The sequence below is a fragment of the Pleurodeles waltl genome, chromosome 7 (genome assembly GCF_031143425.1).
Source record: "Pleurodeles waltl isolate 20211129_DDA chromosome 7, aPleWal1.hap1.20221129, whole genome shotgun sequence".
NCBI lineage: Eukaryota > Metazoa > Chordata > Amphibia > Caudata > Salamandridae > Pleurodeles > Pleurodeles waltl.
This window is the reverse complement of record NC_090446.1, coordinates 1,353,924,904-1,353,949,055: the sequence shown is the minus strand read 5'-3', so window position 1 is coordinate 1,353,949,055 and position 24,152 is coordinate 1,353,924,904. Positions and strand designations below refer to the sequence as shown.

General features: G+C 46.0%; 1 protein-coding gene across 1 annotated transcript in view; it reads left to right on the top strand.

The window, feature by feature from the left end:
- Positions 1-24,152, top strand: part of LOC138246302 (transmembrane channel-like protein 7) — a 322,663-nt gene that overhangs the window by 277,638 nt on the left and 20,873 nt on the right. The window contains exon 14 of the mRNA XM_069200782.1: positions 18,767-18,922. Within this exon, the coding sequence (XP_069056883.1) occupies positions 18,767-18,922 (156 nt within the window). The remainder of the gene's footprint in view (positions 1-18,766; positions 18,923-24,152) is intronic.

The following is a 24,152-nucleotide window of genomic DNA, read 5'->3' as shown; positions in this document are numbered from 1 at the left end:
AAATGTGTGATTTCAAGCAAAGTTGGAGGTTTGCAGGGCATTGTGGGTAAGAAAATGGCATGGGGTGCACGTGAAGCACACCACCCTGGACCCACCCAGATGTTTAGTTTTCAGATGTGTCTAGGTCTCATAGATTTTCCTAGATGGCAGCGTCCCAAGGTCCAAAAAGTGCAGCCCTCACCATTCCAAGTGGGACGATTTTGAGAGTTAGCCAAGCTTTCATGGCCCAAATGTAAAATCAAAACCCAAAATAATCAAATGTTCTCTTGGTTGCCGTTGGGATAAGATCTTTTAGTATGCGGGAGGGTGAGCTGAAAGACTGTTACCCCCTTCAGTTGGGGTGGGGGCATCACCATGCCCATACTTTTTGGTAGCCACCACCCAATTATTATTATTTTTTTTTAATTTCCCTGGCATCTAGTATGCTTTCTGTCCCCCCGGGGAGAGGATCGGGGGTAATTGCCCCATCTGCCCTCTGGTGGGTACAACTTTGTCCCCATTTATTTGGGGTTTTGGGTATGGCCATACCCCCACTCCAAATCTTCCATGGTGTCTAGTGGGCTTTCTTCCCCCCTTGGGGGCAGATGGGCCTTACAAAAATAGGCTGATCTTCCCCCACGGGGGCAGAATGGCCAACAGTAATGTGCCCCCATGGGGAGCGATCCCTTGCCGAAGGAGCTGCCCCCCAAACAAAACAAACGGAAACACACACCAATCCCTGGTGCCTAAGTGGTTTTAGATGGGCCTAATAGAAATAGTCCTATCTGCCCCCAAGGGGGGCAGAAGTGGCCTAAAATAATTTGCCCCCATGGGGAATGGCCCTTGCCCAAGAGGCCGCTCCCCTTACGTAAAATAGTAAAGAAAAAAAATCCCTGGTGTCCAGTGGTTTCTGCCCCCCTTGGGGCAGATTGGCCTAATAAAAGTAGGCTGATCTGCCTCCAAAGAGGGCAGAAATGGCCTAAAAGAAAACTGTTGCCCAGGGGAGCGACCCTTGACTAAGGGGTTGCTCCCCTTGCCTAAGGGGTCAGTCGCCTTGGGTGAAATTGGTGCAAAAAAAAAATGCCTGGTGTCTAGTGGTTTCTGCCCTCCTAGGGGGCAGATTGCCTAATAAAAAAGGCCCATCTGCCCCCAAGGTGGGCAGAAATGGCCTAAAATAAAATTGCACCCCAGGAGAGTGACCCTTGCCTAACGGGTGGCTCCCCATCTGTAAACATTTTTAAAAAAATATCCCTGCTGCCTAGTAGTTTCTGCCCCAAGGCCTAATTAAAATAGGCAGAAAAGGCCTTAAACTCCCCCCCCCCCCCCCAGGGGAGTGACCCTTGCCTAGGGGTCTCTCCCCTTGTGTAAAAATGACATAAAAGAAAAAAATCCCTGGTGTCTAGTGGTTTCTGCCCCCCTTGGGGGCAGAAATGGCCCAAAATGATTTTGCCCCACAGGGGAGTGACCCTTGCCTAAGGGGTCGCTTCTCATCTGTAAAAAATAAAAATAAAAATTATCCCTGGTGCCTAGTGGCATCTACTCCCCTTGGAGGAAGATCAGCTTAATTAAAATAGGCTGATCTGCCCCCAAAGGGAGCAGAAATGGCATATAAAAAAATGCCCCCCTTTGGGAGCAACCCTTGCCCAAGGGGCCGCTCCCGTCATGTGTTTACTAAATGTAAACACTATCTCTGGTGCCTAGTGGGCTATGCGATCGTGCTGCAGGAATGCTCAGAGAGACATGAAAGGAAAAGCCTTTGCTTTCCTTTCATGCCTCTCCGATCTCCCCCACCCCCTGATTGGAAGAGAAACTAAAGCTTTTCTCTTCCGATCGTGCTGGAAGCTGAGCTGCCAGCGCAATGGAGGTGACCTTGGATGATGTCAGCGCTCTATTGTGCGCTGACGTCATCAGACATCACTGGAGGGGGTGGCAGGGGAAGCGGTTCCCCTGCTACCCCTGCCCAGGGCAGGGGGGTGGATGGTCCACGGGGGGAGTGCTAGCGCTCTTCCTGTGGGCAAGTGTGCAAGATGAGTTGGTCTTGTCCTTGGCACACGAGCGAAGTGGCCGAGAATGTAACCAGCTCGTCCCCGGCACCCAAGAGGTTAAACACCATAAATTTCATTGTTTTGAGCACTTACCTCTAGGCTGTAACTACTACAAAATAAGCCAAAATTTACAGGGGTGGGCAGTGAACTCCGCTCCGCTTGCGGAGTTTGTAGAGTTTTTCCCACTCTGTGCTCCGTTTAAAGCATGAACTTCCACTTCATTCACGCTCGCCAGCATTAAGTTGGCGAGCGTAAGGAAAATCTTACTCCAGACCACCTCCCAGCGAAATTTCTCAAAGTGGGCAGTCGCAGAACTTTCCGTTCGCATTGAGGAAGCTGCTGCTCGAGTAGAAAATCTACTAGAGAGGCAGTAAAGGAGCAACACCTTCTTGTGCTGTGGGTGGTGCCATAAAAATCAGCTTGAATGGCATGACATAATGCACTCTGCCGCTTGCAGAACTCTGCGTAGCACAGTGCAGTTTTTTAGTCACTTGGCGGAGTTCTGCACGTAAACTCCGCCCAGGCCTACAAATTTATCAGTCAGTATCTGGAGCCCTTTTTTGGGGGGGAAATCAATGAAGTGTCATAAGTGGAGAGCAAGCCAGGTACTTTGGTGCCTGCTAGTGAAGGTGAATCATTCTTGCAGTTGGACAAGAATGCTATACAGTCATTTATGAAGAAGAGAAATAGTGTTGCGGCTAGCAGGCACACAGCCCTGACAAACTCCTTTTTTAATTTCTTTTTTTTCCCGAGAGTTTTCCACTCATTACTCTTGTTGTGCTTGAATGTGCTGAGCTCGTTCTGACATAGTAACTGTTTAGGGCGGAGTTTGTGGAGTCGAGTATTGGTCTTCACGCACGTGCTCATTCACACATCTATCAGAAGTGTCCGGTTGTCCACCTTGCTGTACTACTGGGGCATCCAATGCATGTCCAGATGAAGCGAATCTGTGCCAAAATGTCAGGACCTTGACATAAGTAGTTTTACCTCCATTGATAAATTAATGGTCTTCAAACAGAGGTGGTGCCCACCTGGGTGAGCAGGGAGAGGAGTAGAGGGTAGGAGAAGAGAGGGTCTGTGAACAATGCCGGGGGTGGGGGGGAGGTTAAGACCCACAGAAAAAAGTCAAAAGGTGAAATCTGCCTACAGCTCCTGAAGCTGCATTAGAGCCCTGGCTCTGACGATAAAACAGAGCTCAGATCAGAGGTCACCAGCTGCCCTGTAGTTGTGATTACCCCCCAGTCATCCCACGTGGCCAGAACACTCGGCATCCAGCAGAAAAAAACAAAGATCCATGTGCGTCATCACTTCCCAAACAGCACAAGAGACGACATAGGAATGAAAGAATTCTACATTGTTAAGGATTTCCAAAGGGAAAAGTGAGAGAGCAGATATAATGTATATTAGCCAACGACTTAAGACAGGGTGCATATTAGTATCTTAAAGATGGAATGCAGATCTATATTATGCATAATCATAAGAATACATGACTATTTATATAGCGCACAATGAAAATTAATTTTTGTTCGGCATTTAATACCACAACCCACCTTACTGGCTTTAAATACATCAGTGTTCGAAGTATGAAGCCTTAAAAGGCTTCAAATGTATGTCAAACAGATCACATGCAGGTGTTTGGCGCAGGAGCATCAGCAATGAATGTCTCCTTAGGTTTGGAGCTTGTAATCTGCAGGTTGCACTAAGTTCTCTGCAAAAACTGCATGACTATCTCAGAGAAGGAAATGGGCTCTGGCCTGGGTCCGTTGTTTGAACTTTGTAATACAGCGATAATCAGGGTCAGTGAGCCCCACGGTCCTCTCGTCACTGCACCTGCTGCACCAATGGAAGATACGCTCTTGATTTTACTGGGATTTGAATATGTGACCTTGGTGGCTCAACTGTTATCCTAAATTAACAGAAGCCACTTTGTACCTCACAGCAGAACATTAACTTAAGAGGAAGGCTTCACCAAATTGAGGTTATTGTTTAGGGACCGGGAAACTCTCCGATGACCTAACGTAAGTGAGGTTCCAGGCTTATTAGATCTCCCACAACAGGATCACCACCCAGTCCACATGTTCCAAGTCTGCAAATCCAACCCCCTATCCTGTCACCAAAAAGTTCCCTCCCACAGCTTACTATCAGCTCCCACCTCAGAATTCGGTGTAGTATCTTGCCCTACTTCCCCTGAGGTTGCCTCAACACCCACCGATCAAAACACACTGATCTTAGACTGAACGCTTCACAAAACCGTAAAGGCCTAAGTGGAGCCTCTAAACATAATATTAGTGAGACTCAAATGCCAAGTGTATGCAACATTAAAGTCAAAGAAAAGTGTTGCACAAATTTTGAGCTTTGTTTATGAGTTTTATGCTGTTATCGGTTTAAATCCTTATCTAATTAACTTTAGGAATTTGGCAAATTCTTTCTGGTGCCACTAGATGGCAGTGTCTAAATGTAAATGGTGAAAACGATCATTAAATGGTGCTTGATGTCAGGGTGCCTTGCAAGTGAATTGAAATGGTGCCGGTTGCGCCGGCGCTTGTGAACCCAACTTTTATTAATAATTATTCCAATAGTGGCATAGCTGCCAAGTTTTCAGATGCTTATGTGTGACATTTTAAAATGAGTGACACTCAACTGCCAAATGTGTGACACTTTTTTAGCTTGTAAAACCGCGCAATAGAGGGCATGGAAAGAAATAATTGTCAGTAATTGTACCCTTTTTGAGCAATGAGAAGCTCTAAAAAGATCTTGAAACTGCTGCAAAACCCTTGAAATGGAAGGTCACTAAGCTACAACCCCTTTCTAAGACGATTGTTCCATATTGACAGTGCTTTAATTCGAGGCTGGACCCTTGTAGCACTATGAATACAGAAATTACTATTCCCCATGGCGCCAATCAGGGCTCAATTCTATTTCTCTCTCGTTTCACACATACAGCATCTGCAGTGATTGGGTTAACCAAATGATTTTTTATAAGGTAAAAGTGAAATTAAAAAAACAATTTAATTTGCATGATTTATAATTATCTTTCAGTTAAGGTGTATCATTGTCAGTTTTATTGATGGTTACCTGAAGATAAAGGACTAAAATAGTTGTAGAATACTTTGTCCTTTAAGGCATGTGATGTCTTTGACCCCGTGAAACATTCTCACAGACATCATCATCACCCATATGGCTATAGAGCACACATATTCATTTCTTTGCTGGACTTTCACCTGTTGTGCCACCAGAAGTCATCTTCACTGCAGTGTCAGGCTGAGCCAGAGAGCGTCTTTAGCCCGTTTGTAGGGAAGGGTGGACCCAGGAGCTGTAAATGCGGGGCTCAGAGATAAGTATGTAGGCTGTAGAAGACAGCACGCTTCTCATCAGGGACGAGCGGCTCGTGCACCTGGTAGTAATATTTGGTTAGGCATCTATGGAGCAGTGGCCCAGCCAAAAGACCTCGAGGTGCAGGCAGGCTTCAGAGCAAACAATATATTTCCTGCTCGATTCTCCTCCACAGTACCATTGCAAGCTAGATGAGCTCCTGGACTGGCCACTTTGACTTACAACTTAAGAAACATTTGTAGCTGACCACAGTAGTCTCACAATGCAACACATCTGGGGCATATCTACTAAACTTTCACTCACCGCAGGGCAGCAAGCACAGTTGCTGCTCTGCATTGCATGAAAGGGAGAGGGTAGTAATGGTCCATATTTACAAAATTATAGAGCATTTCTGCTCTCTCCTTGTGATGCTGCACTTCAGATAGCCTAGCGCCAACGCAGGCACGCTTGCACCATGGTACAAGGGTGCCTGCAATAGAAGGAGCAGTGTTTTTGTGCAGGATGGCATACCAGAATGCAGCACACATAGAAAGAGGAAATAACGAAGAGAATAATATATTTTTCCCCTTATTACACCATACTCTGGGAGGCGTAGCAATTTCATGCAAACCCTGGTTTACAAACCTTTGTGAATCTGGAACTGTGTGAAATTCATGGGTGGATGCATGGGAGCGCCCATGGTCCACCCATGGAATACCTCCTAGAACGGACTAAGGAGTAATTTTATTAAACTGCAAAGTAACTTAAAACCTTTGCAATAGAACAACAGCAAAAAAATGATATACAAATCAATTTAAGACCAAGTAATAGCCACAAGAAAAATAAGGTGATTACAACTGCAAAGCATAAGCAGACTGGCCCCCAAGTGATTATTGTTGAGCTGGTAATGCCCGTAACTGAACTCCGATCCCAGTGTTATTTAAAAAAAAAAATAAGATGACAAGTTAAAAGGTTGGATAAGAATCTGCTGCACTGTCATGTTACGCAGTGGCGACCACAAAAGCAAAATTCGTTGTAGCAAGCAGCCAGTTAGAGACAGTGCCTCCCTGAAGTCGCCCTGGTGGTAGGGCACAAAGTGTCAAAATGCAATAAAGGGCAAGAGAGGCACTTTCCCTGTGACAGCAAGGCATGAGGAAAAGGTGGACCTGGAAAGGCCATCCTGCCACAGTGGCCATAGGCCAGGTGTAAAAGTCCAAGGGGCAAAGGAGCCAGATGGCAGTTCATCTGGGGGAGGCACTCTTCATTCATTTATACTGCCTGGTGCCTGTATGGCAAAAGAAATTTGACAAAGCAGCAGTTGTTGTGGGAAGCAGCCCCAGCTAGTACAGTAGGAACTGCTCCTGGACAAAAACATATGCGGCACTAAAGTATTTCAACAGCGCAAGGGCCTTGTGTGGGTATTTAGTATCATCCAGCCATGGGCTCTCCATGCCAGTAGGGGCTTGTCAACAAGCAAGGAGAGTTTTATAGATTTTTTTATACATTTTCAGACAAGCTTTTCGAATGCCTGGTGACTTGTCAGTGTCTCCCAAAGCTGCATGAGCCCAGTAGATGCCAGTGATTCCGAGAGATATGCCCTTACTAAAGACACATCTCTATCCTGCAGTTCTCTCCATAGGAGATGGTTCAATGTTTTAGGCTCCGCATCTCTGATCTTCTTCGAGCAGATTATATAGGCTTCCTGTCTGGCCAAGGACTGTTCAAGCAGCCCAAACTCTAAGGGAATTTGTGCTGGCGAGGGAAAGTACAGGAGTGAGAAGATAATCCCATAACAGCGACCCTTTAAGTTATCCAAATCTCTGGCATCACCCCCTAAATAGCTTTCTCTTATGCATGATCACTGGGATCAACTTTGCTTGCACTACGTGAAGGACATTACAGATGGTCCTGCCATTTTCCTTTTAAAGCTCTTTAGTATGACAGCCAGGCCCAGGACCTTCCTCTTCATTGCTTCTTTTTGGGCGGACAAGAAGCCATTTCTGTCAACTATGACCCCAGGACCCAAGATTGATGGTCAAGCCGTTGGTCAGAGAATAAGTTCTTCTGTTGTTGAGGAGCCTCTGCAGTCCCACCTGGGTGTGGTCGACGAAGACCACATTCTCAGCATAGAGGCATCTGGAGATTGAGGTGCCCCCTAATTTTGGAGCATGGGCATTACAGAATTGCAACTGTTGCGGTAAATGTGCCAAAAAGAGATTAAAGAGGGTCAGTGCCAAAACGTACCCCTGCTTCAAGCCATGGTTGGTTGGTTACAAATTTCCTTGATAAGTGTGTTCCAGCACCCAGCTTGATCTGCAGCCATGGGTCCTTATGGAGCAGGATCAGCATGTCAAGCAGGGGCTGCCGAATGTTCCAGCTTGCCAGCTTGCTCCTAAGATTCCCCCAGCCAACATGATCAAAGGTGACCGTATAGACAGTAAAGCAAAAGTGTAGTCGAATTTTGATGTTTTTTTGTTTGCTGCATCCATTAAAAGAGAAAGTGCTAAAATGTTTGTTACTGTGCCTGGTTTTTTTAAGAAGCCTGTCTGGTTCAGTGGAATAATAGGTTCAGAAAAAGACCTTAAAAGTAATTCTTTGAGCAGGGTTCCAGCAAACTATTTTGCTTCCTTGTCAATAAGTGCTACTAAGCGATAGTTGGTAGGCAAAGCTTTGTCACCACGTTTGAAAATAGGGGAGTTTATGAAACCTCTCCATGATCCCGGAAGGACACCTAGGCTTCTAACCTGGGAGAAGACCAGTGCTAGGATTCCGGACCAGAAGTCAGCATCTTGTTTGAAGACCACTAGAGGAATGCCGTTAGGTCCTCGGGTGCCCTCCCTTTGCTCTTTTGTGATCTGCCATTTGACTGATGTCTCATCGACCGTCGTCATAGCATAAGTGAATATTCGGCTTGTTTATGGTACTGCGATGTACCTCCAGTCTCATGGTGATTAAAATGATCGGCTAGGAATTTTCCCCAAGTGGCCTCAGAGATGTTGGATGTAGTACCTCCATGCTGAGGAGCCTGTTAATAGAAGACCAAAACCGGGCGCTGTTGTTGGCTTTCAAATCGAAATACAGCTTAGCACAGAGATCGTTGCCCTGCACCCTTTTAATGGCCCATTTCTGCTTCCTTAGCTGGGTCTTCTGATGTTTTAAGGTAATTTGCAGACCTTCCTCCCCTGAACTATTCCACAAGAGTCTGAGTGTTCTATTCATCGCTTTTTTAAGAGGCCTGAGTTTCTCCACCTGTGCCCTTTGCTTCTTCCTACAGTTGCCTGGATGGAAAGGTCTCCTCCTGATTGGTGTGGCAAAGGTCTCCTGGAAGGTTGTGGTGAATTTTTCCCACATAACCATGGCATCACTAGACAATGACATCTCTTTTGTCAGCCTGATGCTTGCGGCCAGGGGCAAACCCCTTCTAATAGCCAGGGAGGCTTTGATCCTCACATAGTTGATGGTATACATATGTGAGGTGACCACTGCCTCCCTTAATAGACTTGAAGCGGCTAGTCCAGGAGCGAAGGTCACCTCTTGAGGGAGGTGATCACTATCAGAGCTAACGTTTAGCCGATGTGCACTTGCATGTTCGAATAACAGGAGAGTGACAAAGGTGTAATCCAACATTGCGCTGAATCTCAAGGAGTGGTATGTCGCAGCCGAAGGATCATGACCCACAAAACAGCCCTTTAGTGATCTGAAGTCTAAATGCTCAAGGTCCTCAAGCAGGCACCTGCCTATTTGGTTCAAATCCCCTGGTTCCTTTCTGCTTTGCTCTGGGACCTCCCAGAGTGCCGACTTGATTAATGCAAGGTCACTCGAGGAAGAGTCCATTAAATTCAGACTGAAATACCCAGAGACGAGGTGTGTGGTTCCCTCCTCTTCTATGATCTTCAGTAAGTCTTGTACCAGCTGCTTGGAGGCCTTTGACTTCCTTCTTGGATGGACATAGGCATTAATGAAGACCATTTCCAGATCGTTATGGTCCACTGAGATGGCGCACTTGATCGCAATAAGATCAGAAGACTTGACATTCAAGGCCGAGGCAGAGTCTATTGTTGCAGTAGAGACATAAGTTGCTAGCCCACCTACGAGATGGCCAGGTTTGGCCTTTTTCACCGCTGGCGTGGAAACGTTCATAAAGCCCTGTATGTGTGCAGGGTAAGCTAGCCAGCCAGGTCTCCCGTAGGAGGATGATATCAAATTTCCAAACGTAGTTTAAGAAACCTGGATCATTTTAATTAGTGGCGAAACCATTAATGTTCCAAGAGCAAAAATACACTGGGGCCCTCTAGCCCCTCCTGGGGGCCGTAGGGCCGGGCCTGCATCTGCTCAATGGGAAGCATATGATTGTTCTCACTGCCCAGCTCTCCCCTGAGTGCCTCAAGTCTTCAGCTGATTCCTGATATGTGGTGAAAACATCGGATGTCCTTTGCTCCCCTAAGCACTGAAAAAGTTGTTTTTTGCCTCTGGGCCCTCCCTCTTGGTGAATCAGGAGGGAGGAGGAGCATCTTGGGTCGTAATGTGGTAGGATCTTTTTGCCCCACCTCTCAAAAGTGGAGCACTCCGTGAATATAGATGACTTTAGTTGCTTCTCCAGACGCTCCGTCCGAGTGCACTAATTCGATTTTATCGATATCCTCTGTCTGCAGGTAGCTGAGTTTTGAAATTGTTGCTGCCAGCCTAAGGGTATTGCCCCTCTTTAGAATGTCGTGGGACCCACTAGAGTTATATTTCTCTACCAGGTTTAGTATATTGGTGCTGGTCCAGTGGTACAGCTGAGAACTGATGGATTTCCCACTGGCCCTCATCTCTTTACTAAAAGTCAGAAGGTTCTTTTGTTCGGCCGGTCCAGACTCCTCAGAATTGGACTCAGCCCTAACAGTCGGCCATTGCCCCATCATAATGCCTGTGCCCTACTCTGCTATGGGCGTGTGGGGTCTCACTGAAACGTTGGATTAATTCTCAGTCTGTTGCCGCTGCTCTGGCTTGTCACTGGTCAGTGAGATGTTAGCTATTGGAGATACCTCCATTGGGTTCCCACAGCTGTTCATTTGTAGGGGAGCAGAGCCTCCCTTTGGGTGCTCCTAATGGCTAGGACAGTCAGGAGAAATTGGCGAGGTGATGCTTCGAGGGGTTTGATTCTGAAGAGCTGTTTCTGTCGCCACCGACTGCCAGATGTTCGATGGAGACGGGGACTGTGTGTTCTCTTGAGAAGCTTGGGGGGCCTGCTCCTCTATGCTTGACGCTGTACTAAGTAAGGGGTATATTCCTCCTGGGAAAGCTTGTTTAGTTCACCTAATGTGTTGTCAGTGCCAGCCACAAACACGTCAGCGTGTTCAGTAGTGAAAGCTGAATGTCCATCGTGTTTGATTAATACTGCAGAGCCTCTGCAGATAACTGAACTGAACTGTGTTTAGAAGAGACTCCGAAATGGCCTCTGAAGAAGGTGAAGTTCCTTGTTTTATATCTGGTGCTTCACTTTTTTCTGAAAGGTATAACCTAGCGGCCCAAGGTGGCTGTTGAGAGGTCTTTGAGTAGGCTGTCAGCATGTCCTCCCATTCGGGCGTTTATAAATATGAGAGTCCCCTATGAATCTTTTCCTCCTTGTCTCCATGAGCTATAGGGGCCTGGTCCTCCAAGGCCCCAGGTTTACAGGGGGTGCTTTGTTTGCTGAAAAAATTGCCTGCACCTTTAGGATCAGCGAGGGGAGCCACCCTCTTAGGAGATTTTCTGGGCCAAGACTAGGGCTCCTTGATTTGAAAAGATTCCCCCACCCTGTTATGCACTTGAGTGCAGGGAATGCTCTCATAGCTCGAGTTCTTGCTGTCATCCCTGAAGCTGTCATATGAAGACACTGAGATGGCTACATGTGGTGAACGCGTGAGCGACAACAGAGCTCCACCTGGCCCGGTTGTTGTTGTAGGCTTGAAGGGAGATTTTTGACATGGTGGGGGGCTCACAGGCAGGCGGAATTGCCCTGGGGTTCCCACAGTGGTGCTAGTTGGCCCCACTGGTGGCATAGGAATAAGGAGTCTGTAAACCTGCATGACCTTCGTTGCTTGAAAGAAGGGCAGAGACTGCATCCTTCAAGAAGCTTAACTTAGTATATATTTTCGGCTGCTTTGTACCTAGAGCGGAAGTGTTGCAGGCCGTCCCCATGGGGGTGGACCTTGATGAAGAGTGACTGCTCCCTGTTATCTCTTGTTTGGCTTCGACCCCCAGGCCCGTGAGGTTTATTAAGGGCTGCTCTGTAGATGACATAGCGGGCTTGGTTTTTGCCCTCACTAATTTCTGCTTCTGCCCTATTGGGTTATTACATCCGTCTCGCTTCTTCTTTGTCGGGGCTGGGGGACCCACCCCACCTCCTGACTTTCCCAGACCTCTAAATGGAGTTTCGGGTGTGTTGTTAACAGGCAGCCCAGAAGCCCAGAGTTGTCTCTAAGGTCATTTTAAATAGTTGTTTTCAAAGTGCCCTCATGTGGATGCCTTATGTAGTTGCCAATGTTCCAGGGTTCCAATGTTCTTGTGCGCTTCGATGCTGCTCACTGGTCCTCCCAGAATGAAATGTAATGCAATGGAGTGCAAGCCACTGAATTGCGTTGCATTTTTTTTATTTTTACAAAACCATGCAAGGTGGCTCAGATCGGCCCTTGATTGGCTTTTTAAATAGCTACTGGCAATTTGCGCCATGGATGCGCCACAAAAGTGGTGCAACCATGACACACAATGTTAGTAAATATGGCCCCAGGTTTGCTAAATTAGTTTCTATCACAGTTGTGCTGGTAATGGGCCCGCTTTCTCTTGAGGGGTGGCTTCTGCAGCAACTTTTTTTTGAGCGCCATGATGGTGGGATGACAGGATCTCTCTTGAAGAGCTGCACTGCTCTTGCATACATTTTCACGCTTCTACTACGGCGGTAAACAACGCTCTTAGAGGCTTTAACGACTGCTGCTGTCAGTGACCTCTCAAGTAAAGCTTCTGGTCGACAGTTACAGCCTTTTAAAAGCTGCTCTGCTTGCCTGGGGCCATCACTTGACACTGCAGCCCCCACTCCCACCTGGCCCTCTTCCACACACGTGGAGGGCAGGAGAAGAGCTCAGTGATGTTTACTTCGTCTAGCGGGCCCTGCACTTGTCAGCGACAAAATGCTGTTCCTGAGAAGGGGGGTGCTCAGATGAGGCCTGGGGCAAGAAAAGCACGCGCCTGGTGCCACTGTGTGAGAGTGGAACCTCCCCAGTAGCACAGAGCAGCACTGTCAGAGGAGTCGCATGTGATGAGGAGGCCATGCTACTTGTGGGTCTGCTCTGGTGGCAGCTAGCACGCCGTGCAACAAGGAAAAAGCAAAGCTGCTCCGTCAGTGACTGCCTGGCGCCGGCCAATCAAACACCACCATAGTCACAGTGGGTAGGCTCCCTGCCGCAAAACAACAGGCAAGGCTCTGTACACCAGGACCTATGTGAGGTACAGCTGTGATTTATCCTTCGGATTTTTTTACCCTCTCCCCTTCCTAACCCCTCGCTGAGAGACCATGAGGCACGAAAGAGACACAACACTCAGAGGTGGCTGGGATCACCTTGTTTGAAGCAAATCCTTAACATGCTTTACAATACCGAAGTGATTATCATGAGAATTAAAGGAACATTTTCGGGCGCGACCTTGTTTAACACAGCAGGCTCTCACGAACAGTGCACATTGTTGGCAGTGCGCTCTGCCTGCTTAAATGTACCACAGGGCAGCCTCGTGGAGCATGCCTTGTGGTGGCCCCAGGGCGCTACAAATGCGTGACTAATGCATTTTAGTGCTGTGATGCGAGCACCAGAATAAAAATGCATTAGTCTAACCCCTGATGCTGGTACTTGGCAGGACTGCAGCAGTGAAGCCTCCCATGATCCTGGCTGTGTCCAGCAGTTCTGTAAATGTGTGACAAATGCATTTAAGTGTAGTGATGCTAACGCCAGCACTAAAATACATTAGTCTAACCCGTGTTGCGGGATACCTGGCAGGGTTGGAAAGTGAGAGAGGCGCCGCTGACCCCACACATATAGCCCACGACAGCACGGTAAACAGGTGAGATCGGTCCAGGCGGGAGTGTTCAGACTCATGCCTCCTCCCAAAATGGCTGAAGGCAGAAGAATGGATGAACAGCCAAAATGTAATGCACTTCCCTGCATAACCTCACCAACTGCGGGTAGTAGCAGTAAACCCTCTCCCCCCCCCCCCCCCCCCTTTTGCTTTGCAGGAGAGACGGGGGCTGCCAAGGAAAGCCAATACAGGCTCCAGTGGCATAACTAAGCCCCTAGCCCCTTCGTTGCGAGGCCCCCCGCAGTACAATGCACTGACTAGGTCTCGGAGGTTTAGGCGGTGGGCCAGGGTAGGGGGTGTCCCCCTCTATGTACTTTGCAGGGGAGTCCCCTCAAGTTTTGCTACACCACTGACGGTCCCCGAGAGCTCTGCATGCTCCTGGTGGTCACCTGCCACCAACGCATACTCCTGAGTACCCACCTATCAGCGTGGCACATAAACGAAAACAGTTCGAATACACCCCCTCCCCTCCCACCTTTCCTCCTGAGAGTTTGGTGCCCATCGGCTCAAATGCAGAAACGCTAGAGTGGAAGAGAGCTGCCTGGTGGCCCCACTGACTCCGTAGAGGGCCGGAGAATAGATGAGAGCAGAGCCCACACCAGTCGCATTGACCAAGGCAAATCCAATTAATCCATCATCGCGCTGGGAGAGAGATGGGTGCCCCCTAGTGGCAGAAGCGGCAGGCTACCACTACCGCGGAAGGGAAGAAGACTGATTTGGCCTCCAGGGCCAACCCTGCACAGCACACCAGCGAGCACACCTCCCAAAGCCCACGAGCTCCAGTGATCCAGCAGACAAGTGGGGACAATGTGGCGCGGTGCCACACGCATTACAGAGCCCAGCGCCGGTGAGCTACTGAATCTGGTACAGGTTCAGTGACACTGCATGCCCACTAGTGCCCATCTGCCACAAATGTGAAGGGGACAGTCACTGCTTTCTAAAGTCCACAAGGCAAGGAAAAGACAGAGTTGCGCTTTGCCTGCCTCCAACACTCAGGAACCTGCAGCAGCAGCGGGAGGAGCCCCTTACCTCCTTAGGCCCTACTGGGTTTACTGAGTTGGCTCGGAGGGATAAGCTTTGATGAGTGCTGAAAGCACCACGTGCCCTCTAGTGGCAGCATACCATGATTGGAGGCACAGTTGTGAAGCTGTACTAGACTTGCTGCACATCGTGTAACCCCTGGTGGTCGCCTCCTGGCACTGCAGGGAGAAGAAAAGACTGTACAGAGCAACACACAGTAGGAGAGCCACACTATGGGCACTGCCCAACAAGAGGAGTGACGCACACTGAGCCCTGCTGACCAGTCCTGGAGCCCCAGAGGATCTGACCAGCACTCACCTCCTAAGAGATACTGTGCCACCATCTCATCGCTTGCCAAATAAATGCAAAAAAAGGATGAGGCAAGTATGGCATGGAGCAAATGAGAGACATTGCCAAGGGAGGACAGTAGCAGTTCAGTGACTGTCAGCTAAGGCACGCAGGTGAATCAGAGTGGCAAAGCCTTGAATGCCACCCAGGCAAGAACAGACCACTGTCTGGCCATACAACGGCCTGAAGCTTAGTGCCCCCTGAGATGAAAAGAGGATTGAAGGAGCCAAACAGCACGAAGAACAAGAGTGCTCTGTCTCTACTTTCACCCGACAGAGACGTGGAAGCATTTCAAGAAGGCACCTGGGGCACGAGGTGCAACCCACTGAGTCCCACTCACTAAAGAGACCAAGAACCCCAGAGGCACCACATTGTTTGTCCAAGCCTGCAAGATGGGCACAGCCCCATTCAGGAGAAGGTCCATGTAAAGTGAGGCTGGATCAGAAGGTGGACAGAAGCACACAATGCCAAAACTGTGGTTCAGATGCGAAGACCACATCGTCCTGCACCCTCGAGGCACACCGTGCCATACCCCACAACCATGCCTGATGGTAGTAGAGCCTCAAGGCGCAAATCCTTTGCCACCCAGAGAAGAGGAGGCAGAACCACGACTTGGAGTGTGAGCTCAAAGAAGTTCATGGACTAGGGAATACGCAATGCATGGCTGGGCACCACTCAGCACTAGAGAAGAAGAGAGGAATTGGATCAGCAACTGCCCTGATCATCACCAAGACTGAGCCCGACACCGAGGTTTGTGGCTTGACCACTGAGATAGTCAGCCACTGAGACTCCCTGTTGGCTGGGCCTGAAAAAGATGCATGCAGCTGCACCCAGAAGGAGAAGAGACTCGAGCAACGCAAAGACTCAACAGCATAATTGGAAAGAAGGTGCATGCCGAAACACCAAGGAGAACGAACAACAAGTGTAAATGTGACCAGCCGGTTCACACTGGGAAAGGAAAAAGAGAAAATTTCAAGAATTACCAAGCCACAAAGTCTGTCCTATGAGTACTCAGGCCACTGAAGGAGTTCATCTACCCACATGAACAAGCCAATGCGGTGAAGCGAGGAGGACCTGTTGACCGCACAGTGGGAGAGTAAGCTAAAACCATGCACAAGAGTAAGCCACACGCACAAACCAAGTTTGCACCCCACGCTTCCCACTGTAACTGTCCAGACACAGTAACCAATGGCTTTGCAACCCAGATCATCCAGGCTTAAGGATGCAAATACCTCTACGAAGAAAGGATGTAAGCACCTGGTCACCGTCACTCAAAATTGTAGGTGACCCAAGAAAGAATGCCTGCGACCATCAAGACAAGTCATTGTCACTAGTTACACAGGTTTACCAGGTGGCTGCAACCCAATCATACCAGACGCTGTCAAGTGCATCATCACTACCACCCATGGAGCATTGAAAAATCAGATTGGAGTTCAACCACATCGTAATACTTGGAGGCAAGAAGTGTCAATGACCATCTGAAGAATCAGTCAATCAGTGACTACCTGCCCACCTCGCTTGCATCCTGATCCTGTGATTGCATGAGAGACAAAGCAGCAACTCCTCAGTGGTCTTACAGCGGCCCAGACTCAGCACATTCAAAGCCCCAGCACTGACCACACACAGTCCCATGGCAACCCATCCAAGGAGCATCCAAAAGCATGAGAGTTGGATTTGACACGTTCTACCAACTGATTCTAGGAGGTCACAGGACCTCAGAGCAGAAAGTTCAACAGGTTGCAACATGCCAAGATTGTCTTCAATGAATTAAGCAACAACACCAGTCAGGTTTCGTGATGGACTCCATCAATGCTTCTGATACAACCATTTTGAACTTTCTAAAAAATATATCATTATTGTTTTATCACAGTATTGCATGTACATAGAAGCATTGGCACATATCAGAAGGTGTCACAAAGACACTACATAGGAGGGCACAATACATTCACAGGAGTTCCTCTATGTGCATGTGTACAAGCCCACACACTGAGGAGAAATCAGGTGTTCTCAGTATAGAGACTACACAACACAATAACTCAAACACCGCTGCCCACCCCTTCCGAAATGCATACGCGAGAAATTAACAGTATACATTCTCCTCCAGTACCTTCCTCATTCACTGATACTGCAACACACAGTGAGCCCTGCAAAACGGCTTCCCCCAGCCTCCTGTACTCCATCGTTCACACACCTCCCAGAATGATCTGTATGTTGGGGAGGTGGGATAAAACCCCCTTCTACATCTCACCAGCTCATCATAGGACAGCTACTTGCATCGATTACGTGGTGGGTAAATGGTCTTGTCTCTCAAGATAAACCTCCTACTGGTTCATGGGGTGGCACCTCCTGTGCCTAGCCCCGGTGTCTGCTTGCACCACCACCTCTGCCGATGCCCATCTCACTACATCTTTCTACCACAGGTATGCTAAGTGAGCCGCAGCTGCCTTCTACAATATGGCTATACAGCACTTAGCGAGCACCAAAGCTAAATTCTGCAATGCAGCCAATTGCCTTGTTTTTCTGGTTATGGCCCCTGTGTTAAATAAGCATTGTGGTGGGTCCTGCAGTAAAAAAAGAGGCCGTCACTCCCATATACATTGTGTGACCTCCCTCCAGAATGTGGCTATTACTAGGCATGCCAGCACCATGTGCATAAAATCCATGTAGTCTACGTGGCATCTAGGACAGAAGATCCTGATATCCACATACATATTCCCAATCCTGCCTGGGGAAAGATAAGCATGATGTACATAATTGAAATGGGAGAAGCAGAAACGAGCATTCCGAGCTATCATTGTAGTAGAACTTTATATCTCTCTCACGGAGTCTCTGGTATTTCTACCACTAGCTGGTCTTCCCACCACCCCTTGAGAGCCCGGTCTCCCGGAATAATGGATCCATGCTGTAATGTCCCATACAGTCCTGTTAGCACCTGTCTTGTCCTGTTCATATCCAGCACCATATGCAGCCTGTGATAATTTTGCCCAGACCCCCAAATCCTGGCTGCTACTCCATGGAGAGCCCCCATTTTGAACTGTTGTCACCAACCTCAAATCATCTGGAGTATGCTACATGACTCCAGCCACTTGTTCTGCAAGAATGTTTTGGACTTGTTTAAACCATCGTTATGTCTTGTCTCTCAAAGGTTAAATTATGAAGGCAAGCAAATGCTGTCCTGCTAAATAAGTCAAGAGACATATAGGCTCATTAGTGACTAAATAATTGTGTTTTGTTTCCACTGGTTGGACTTGGTGTCCTTTTGTTTGGATTTTGGGAGGAATGTAGCATCCTGCTGAACACATATTGATGCAATCCCTCGCCTGAGGCTGCCTTAACACCCACCCAACACCGATTCATCACGGCATACCCAGTCAGGTGATACTGCCAATATAATGGGATGGGCACATGTGCCGTGGGCCAGTTCTCTAACTATAAGACCAGTGTCTGTCTCATTCATTAATCATGGGCCTAAGGCCACATAGCATTACACTCATCACAGAGAATTAAGGTTTTGGCTGACCTCTAATGCTTCCCTAAGTGAAACAAACTTGGCGTTCCCACCCACAGACCTCAGTCAAAATGCATAGTAAAAGCACAAAATCTGCCCTGGAATCACACCTGGTCTAAAGCAAAACTATGACACAGCCCTGTTGCAGCTCAATTCCACGACTGTCAAGCAGTTCCTACACACAAATAACTGCGGTATGGCCTCTGTGTGCTATGCTGTAACCCTTAATGTTTTGGGGGCATGGTTGGGGCATGCACTGCTGAATATCATATTTGGTCTGCTCTCATTGAGCGTAGATCCAAACAAGCACACAACCTATAATTTCTAACGTCGCAGCAGTATCAATCATTCACAGTGACACATCTCAGCATATCGTCATTTGGGAGGGAGATGTTCTCCCCAAAGCCTGTTGTAATGTTCTCTGTGTAGCTGTTGCCCCCACCACTGATGAGTTTCTCTGTATACTTAGTATTCCTCCATCTGGGGCTTGTGGTCCCTTCCGTGGTGAAGACCTGATTTGGAAGACAGTACCCACTTCTATTGAGAAACTCCCACAGACTGCCAGCGAGTTCTTCTTCTTCATCGGCTCGCAATCCTTTGCTGTTCCCTTCTTCTTCCTCAGTTGGTAAGTTCCAATTTCATGAAGGTTTATCTGTAATTCTTCGTTTTACCACTGTTCAGGGTTTAGGTAGCTGACTGAAATGCTGATTTTTTTTTTAAAGAAATGAAGTAGCTGCAGCGAATTCAGAAACTGTGATGAATGTTTCTGAATAGGACATTAGCATATCAAATGTACTTTTCCATCTGGTAACAGCACACAACATCTTTTATGTTTGTTGACACACTAGAAAGTGCAATACATATATATACATATATATATAATCATCAACGTGCATACGTGCATAGAAGAGTGCTTTACAATGCTGCCTACATTCTAGTAGCATATGGGATGTCCCTTGAATGTGGGGCTGTCCTGTATGTGGAGGATAATCTAAAAATAAAAAATGCCTGAAATGAAGAATGGTTTCCTCCACATGGTGGGGGGGCTGGCAAGGGCAGGGAAGTTTGGAGGACGAAACAATTAGAGATAATAGGGGCTTGCCAAGCTCTCTTCCTGTGGCGAGTGCACAGTCAAGGGAACAAAACATCGATTTTGCTTGAGGACATTTGGGAAATACACTACAGCCTAAGGGCACCACAACAGGGACCAAACACTCTGATCTGCCTCCACAGCAGCAGGCAGAGGCGGAACATGAAAGCCGCACCCAGGCATGGCGTTTGATGGATGAGGAAGTGAAAAATAAAAGCAAAAAATTAAGAGACCTTATGAAAGAATTAGACAGTTATTCCATAGCCAGGGTAAAGAGGAAGTGGCTAACGCCATCAGAAAACATGAACAGAAGTACGAACAGATATCAAATGAAATGGAAGGGTGTATTGGCAAGGGGCGTGAGGGATCACACAAATTACTATGGGATATGTCCACGTATGCACATCACACACTCCATAACATCAAGATGTGGTAGGAGGTGCTCAGCAATACAAACACACAGCTGGAGATCACAAGACAGTCTCTCTGTATACAAAAATAAATAAAAAATGTACAGAGTTAAACAAAATAATAGCCATAGGAGGGCTGCTTTGGAAGGATCTGGATACATTGTTTAGTATTATTGTACCAAAAGATTTGTGGGAGGATTGTAAGAAAGTGATACACTGGCCTGAAATATGTGACCACTACTGCAATTACTACACCATCATTTGGCACTAGACTAAGTATGGGAAAGGTTTGCAAGTAGACAAGGGTTGGTTGTAACATGCTTACACACTGTAGAAATTTTAATTTAAATTGTTAAGTTATCACAACTAATAAGACACAAGCTTCTGACTTTTTTTACTTGTTAGTGGCTTTAGGTTAAGATCCTCAGGGGGGCGTTTCACTGTACAGCTGTGGATAGTGTACAGCAGTGGTTCCCAACCTGTGGTCGGTGGGCCCACTGGGGTCAGTGACACATTCCCAGGGGGTCCGCAGGCCTGGCTGGGAGGAAGTCACTTCTCCAGCTGGTGCCTCTAAAGAAACATGTGTGTGCATGTTTTTATATTTATTACTTCCTTTCTTCAGCAGGTTTAAAAGCACTGTAAAGCTCCTTGTACAGCGAAAATAAAAGCGTCAAGATAACTCTAGTGATTAGTGTACCTGCTGGGGAGGAATGAGAGTTTTGGACAGTGGCAGTTTTGACTGAAAGGTAGTGCAGATGGTTAATATGCCGGCTGCAAAGGATGTGTATCATGCAAAGAACAGTATTTTATGTGGATGGCACAGTGGGTCACTACTTGTGTCACAGAGATTCTTTAGTTACTGTACAGTTCATAATCGTAATCTAGCACAGTGAGCTATGAACTGCAATTAAGGAGCTGCATGCCAACTGCATAGCACAAATTATAAAGCTGTTTTTCCCAGTCTTTCATTTTCCTTATGCTGCTCAAAAAAAAAAAAAGTTTGCCTGTGTAGAAATACATTCTTATTATTAAAGACAACGCTAACCACTGTGTTGTGTTCTGAATGCTGAGTTTGTGCTTCTCCAGACCAAGAACTCTTAGCAAAATGCCTACCAGTGTGGGTGCCATGTGAATCCTACACCTTGTACTCCCCTGTAAAGTGCTCCGACACCCTACTCTGGTATGAGAGGTGCTATAATAAAAATTAATTAGATGTGACAAAGAGGATAGGGAGAGATGAGAGGCACTTATGGTTTACTTTCTTTCCCCACCACAAATGTATGTGTAAAAGCTTTCTTAGATCTTATGTACCTAAAAAAATAATAACAGAAATAGCCCCAGAAATAATTAAAGAAATTGCCCGAAGGATTCACCTTTAAATTGTGCAAATTGCTTGGGGGTCCCTGGCTTCCAGTAATGTTTCAATGGAGGTCCACAGGAGTCAAAAGGTTGGGAACCACAGGTGTACAACAAATACGAACTTTATTATGTAGGGATTACATTTAAAAATATTTGACCCATGCAAAGGTTGCCAAAATTCTTACAGTGAACAAATTTAGTCTTGAGGGAACGGAGGATTCATTTGCAGCAGTTAACAATATGTTGTCAGGAGTGTGGAATTTTATAAAATGTCTACTAGTCCAAGGGACAATTTGTGTCATCAGTCTACCTGTCCTGTAAAAACACATGCATATTTTCTCCTGCTAAAATGACGTTTACAAATATTGTCTAGGAGTCCGATTTCCTGGTCTGCCTCGGTAAATGCTTGCTCATGCATAAAAGCTGTAAATCTGTACTAATGCAAGAACAGATACCATGGGTGCACTTTGTGATTTTCTTTAAGAATTCTGCCCCAACTGGTTATTACAGACCTTTTGTTATTTGAATTCTGTCTCTCTGTTTATCGACTTGCTTCATTGGTAGTGACACCATTCTGCTCTTCCATACGAAGCATATTGGCACAAAGTAGTTTTGTTCATGCCAGGAACTACTGTGGCAATATGTGCTTTTAGAGGACTTGAAAAAAACCCAACATATTTTTGCTTTTGCCAATGCTTGTTTATTTTGATTTTGCCCTTTAACTTTGCTGAAAAGGTTACATTGATTTTTGCGTTATAAATATACATTTTGGAAATACCACCATGCATCCGCACATTTTACTAAATGATGCTTCAAAGAAATGTCACCTAAAATTTCATGGTAGTTTAGCAAAATGTTTCTTTACTAGTTACATTGTTTGTGAAGATATTTTGAAAGCAAAGAATAGTAAATTTTGCTTTCGAGCTTCTGCAAATATTTGCATCTGATGAGAGAGCATTCTGGAAGAATTGTGCTGGGCATTTGTCTACGGTAATTCCATACCCCTGGTTGTGTATTTCTTCATAGCTCTATAGAGTACATACAAATAATTTAGTCATGTTCAATTATGGAAGAGATCTAGACATTAACAAAAGAGTTACTATGTGCTGAATTGTAAATAATATCAGGAAATAATAGATATACAACATTAGGGTTCTTGTTGGGATGTAGAGTGAGTTAGGTCTGTGATAACATACTTCTACTAAGGTGTATTGATATTCAAAATAAACATATTAGTGCAGTAACAATAATGACACATGACGTGTTAGTGAACGTGATCGATTTCGCTTAATAAGCGGCTAAAAGAAAATAACACAAGTGGATGTTTAAACGCCTGCAGTACATGTAGTATGTTGAAGTCATGTGAGCGCAACTAAGGTATCAAAGGTGCAATAAATAAATATAAATGCAACACATTTGTCACAAATGTATTTATTTTATAGCAGTAACAGAAATACTGCTTATATTGTATCAGGACAGTTGATCTCTTGTAAATATTAATGGATTCTTTAATGGATCCACCTAATTAATGTGCATTGCACTTTGTACAATGTCTCTAGCTATAGGAATATGTTTTGAACAAACAAAGTGAATGTGATGTTTTAGGGTAAAACATTCTGGTTACACATATCTTCTAAGATACACAGGGTGAATTCTGCACTCATAGTTCACGAAAAAATATGAATATGACAGGAAATGCATTTATTGATGGAAAAAAAAAGAAAAGGAGAATAACACTATCTGGGTGCAGTTATGCAATGTTACAGGTTATGTTTCCTCCACAGGTAAAAGAAGAGTGCGTCGTTTTTTTATCCCACATGTATCCACTAACTGGATGGTATTGATCCAATGTTTTTACTGTACATTTATCTGTGGCATTAACTGATAAGCTCTGGGCACAAATTTACCATTTATCTGCGAGGTTCCTGCATTAGTTGTGGCAGTTAAGATTACTTTCCCCATTTCTGAAAACCACAGACTCTGGGCATGGCTCCGAGGGCAAAGCCACGGATTGTTGCAATATGTCGCCATGACGGACAAAATAGAGGTGTGGTGCACACGATGATGGGATAGTGTGCTGGATTTAGCATGATTCTTTGAAGTATGGAATAAACAATAAATGTACAGCTGAATGTTGATGCCTAATAAGTATTTGGATACTGTTAATTTTAAAGTTTTTATGATTTTCTTATACACCCTGGACGCAGGGATGTATGTATCTACGTATATATATGTGCATATAATTGGCTGCAGGAGGAGTATTTTTCTATCCGTGTTTTTTCCTAGGTTTCAGAACATGGACGAGAAGATGTGTTTTCTGTATCCGTCTGTCTATGTCCTGTTTGATGTTTTCATAATTAATGGGAGTCTTCCAGGGTACATCTTAATGTGCACAGTGACATGGATTGCCTTCATGTGTTGGTAGATTGCAACTATATATTTTCCCTACTGGTTTTGAGTATTGAACATACCTATATTAGGATAGAGTTATTACTACCTTAAGATGTGCTATGTAGTACTGCAATACAGCTATTAGTAATATACTTCTGATGATGAGGGTGCCAAATATAAATTGCATCCTGTTTGTGTTTTTGCACTATGAAAGAGTTTAGCGAAAAGACAACTACAGATTGAGGGCACCCACTAAAGACTGGTGTGTGTCCCATGCCCATATTTTATCTTAAAGGAACATCTGCATTTCACAACATCACACTTGTACGGGAAAGGGGAAGTGACTTCTGATGGCGATGATGCCTGCAAGGTCCCAACCCCTCTAGCATTGATGCAAATATTCTGTGTGTTGAAGGAGAATAATAGGATACAATGCTGTGTTCCAAAAGTACTGGCTGTATACAGGTGTAACATGTGTTTTCTCCTGACCTTTGGATTACCATTTGTTTGGTGAAATAGTTTGCGTGAATATTCTACTATTACTGTCATTGTTATTTATTTTTTGAGTGCTGATTTCCATTTAAGAGTGTACTAGTATATGTGAT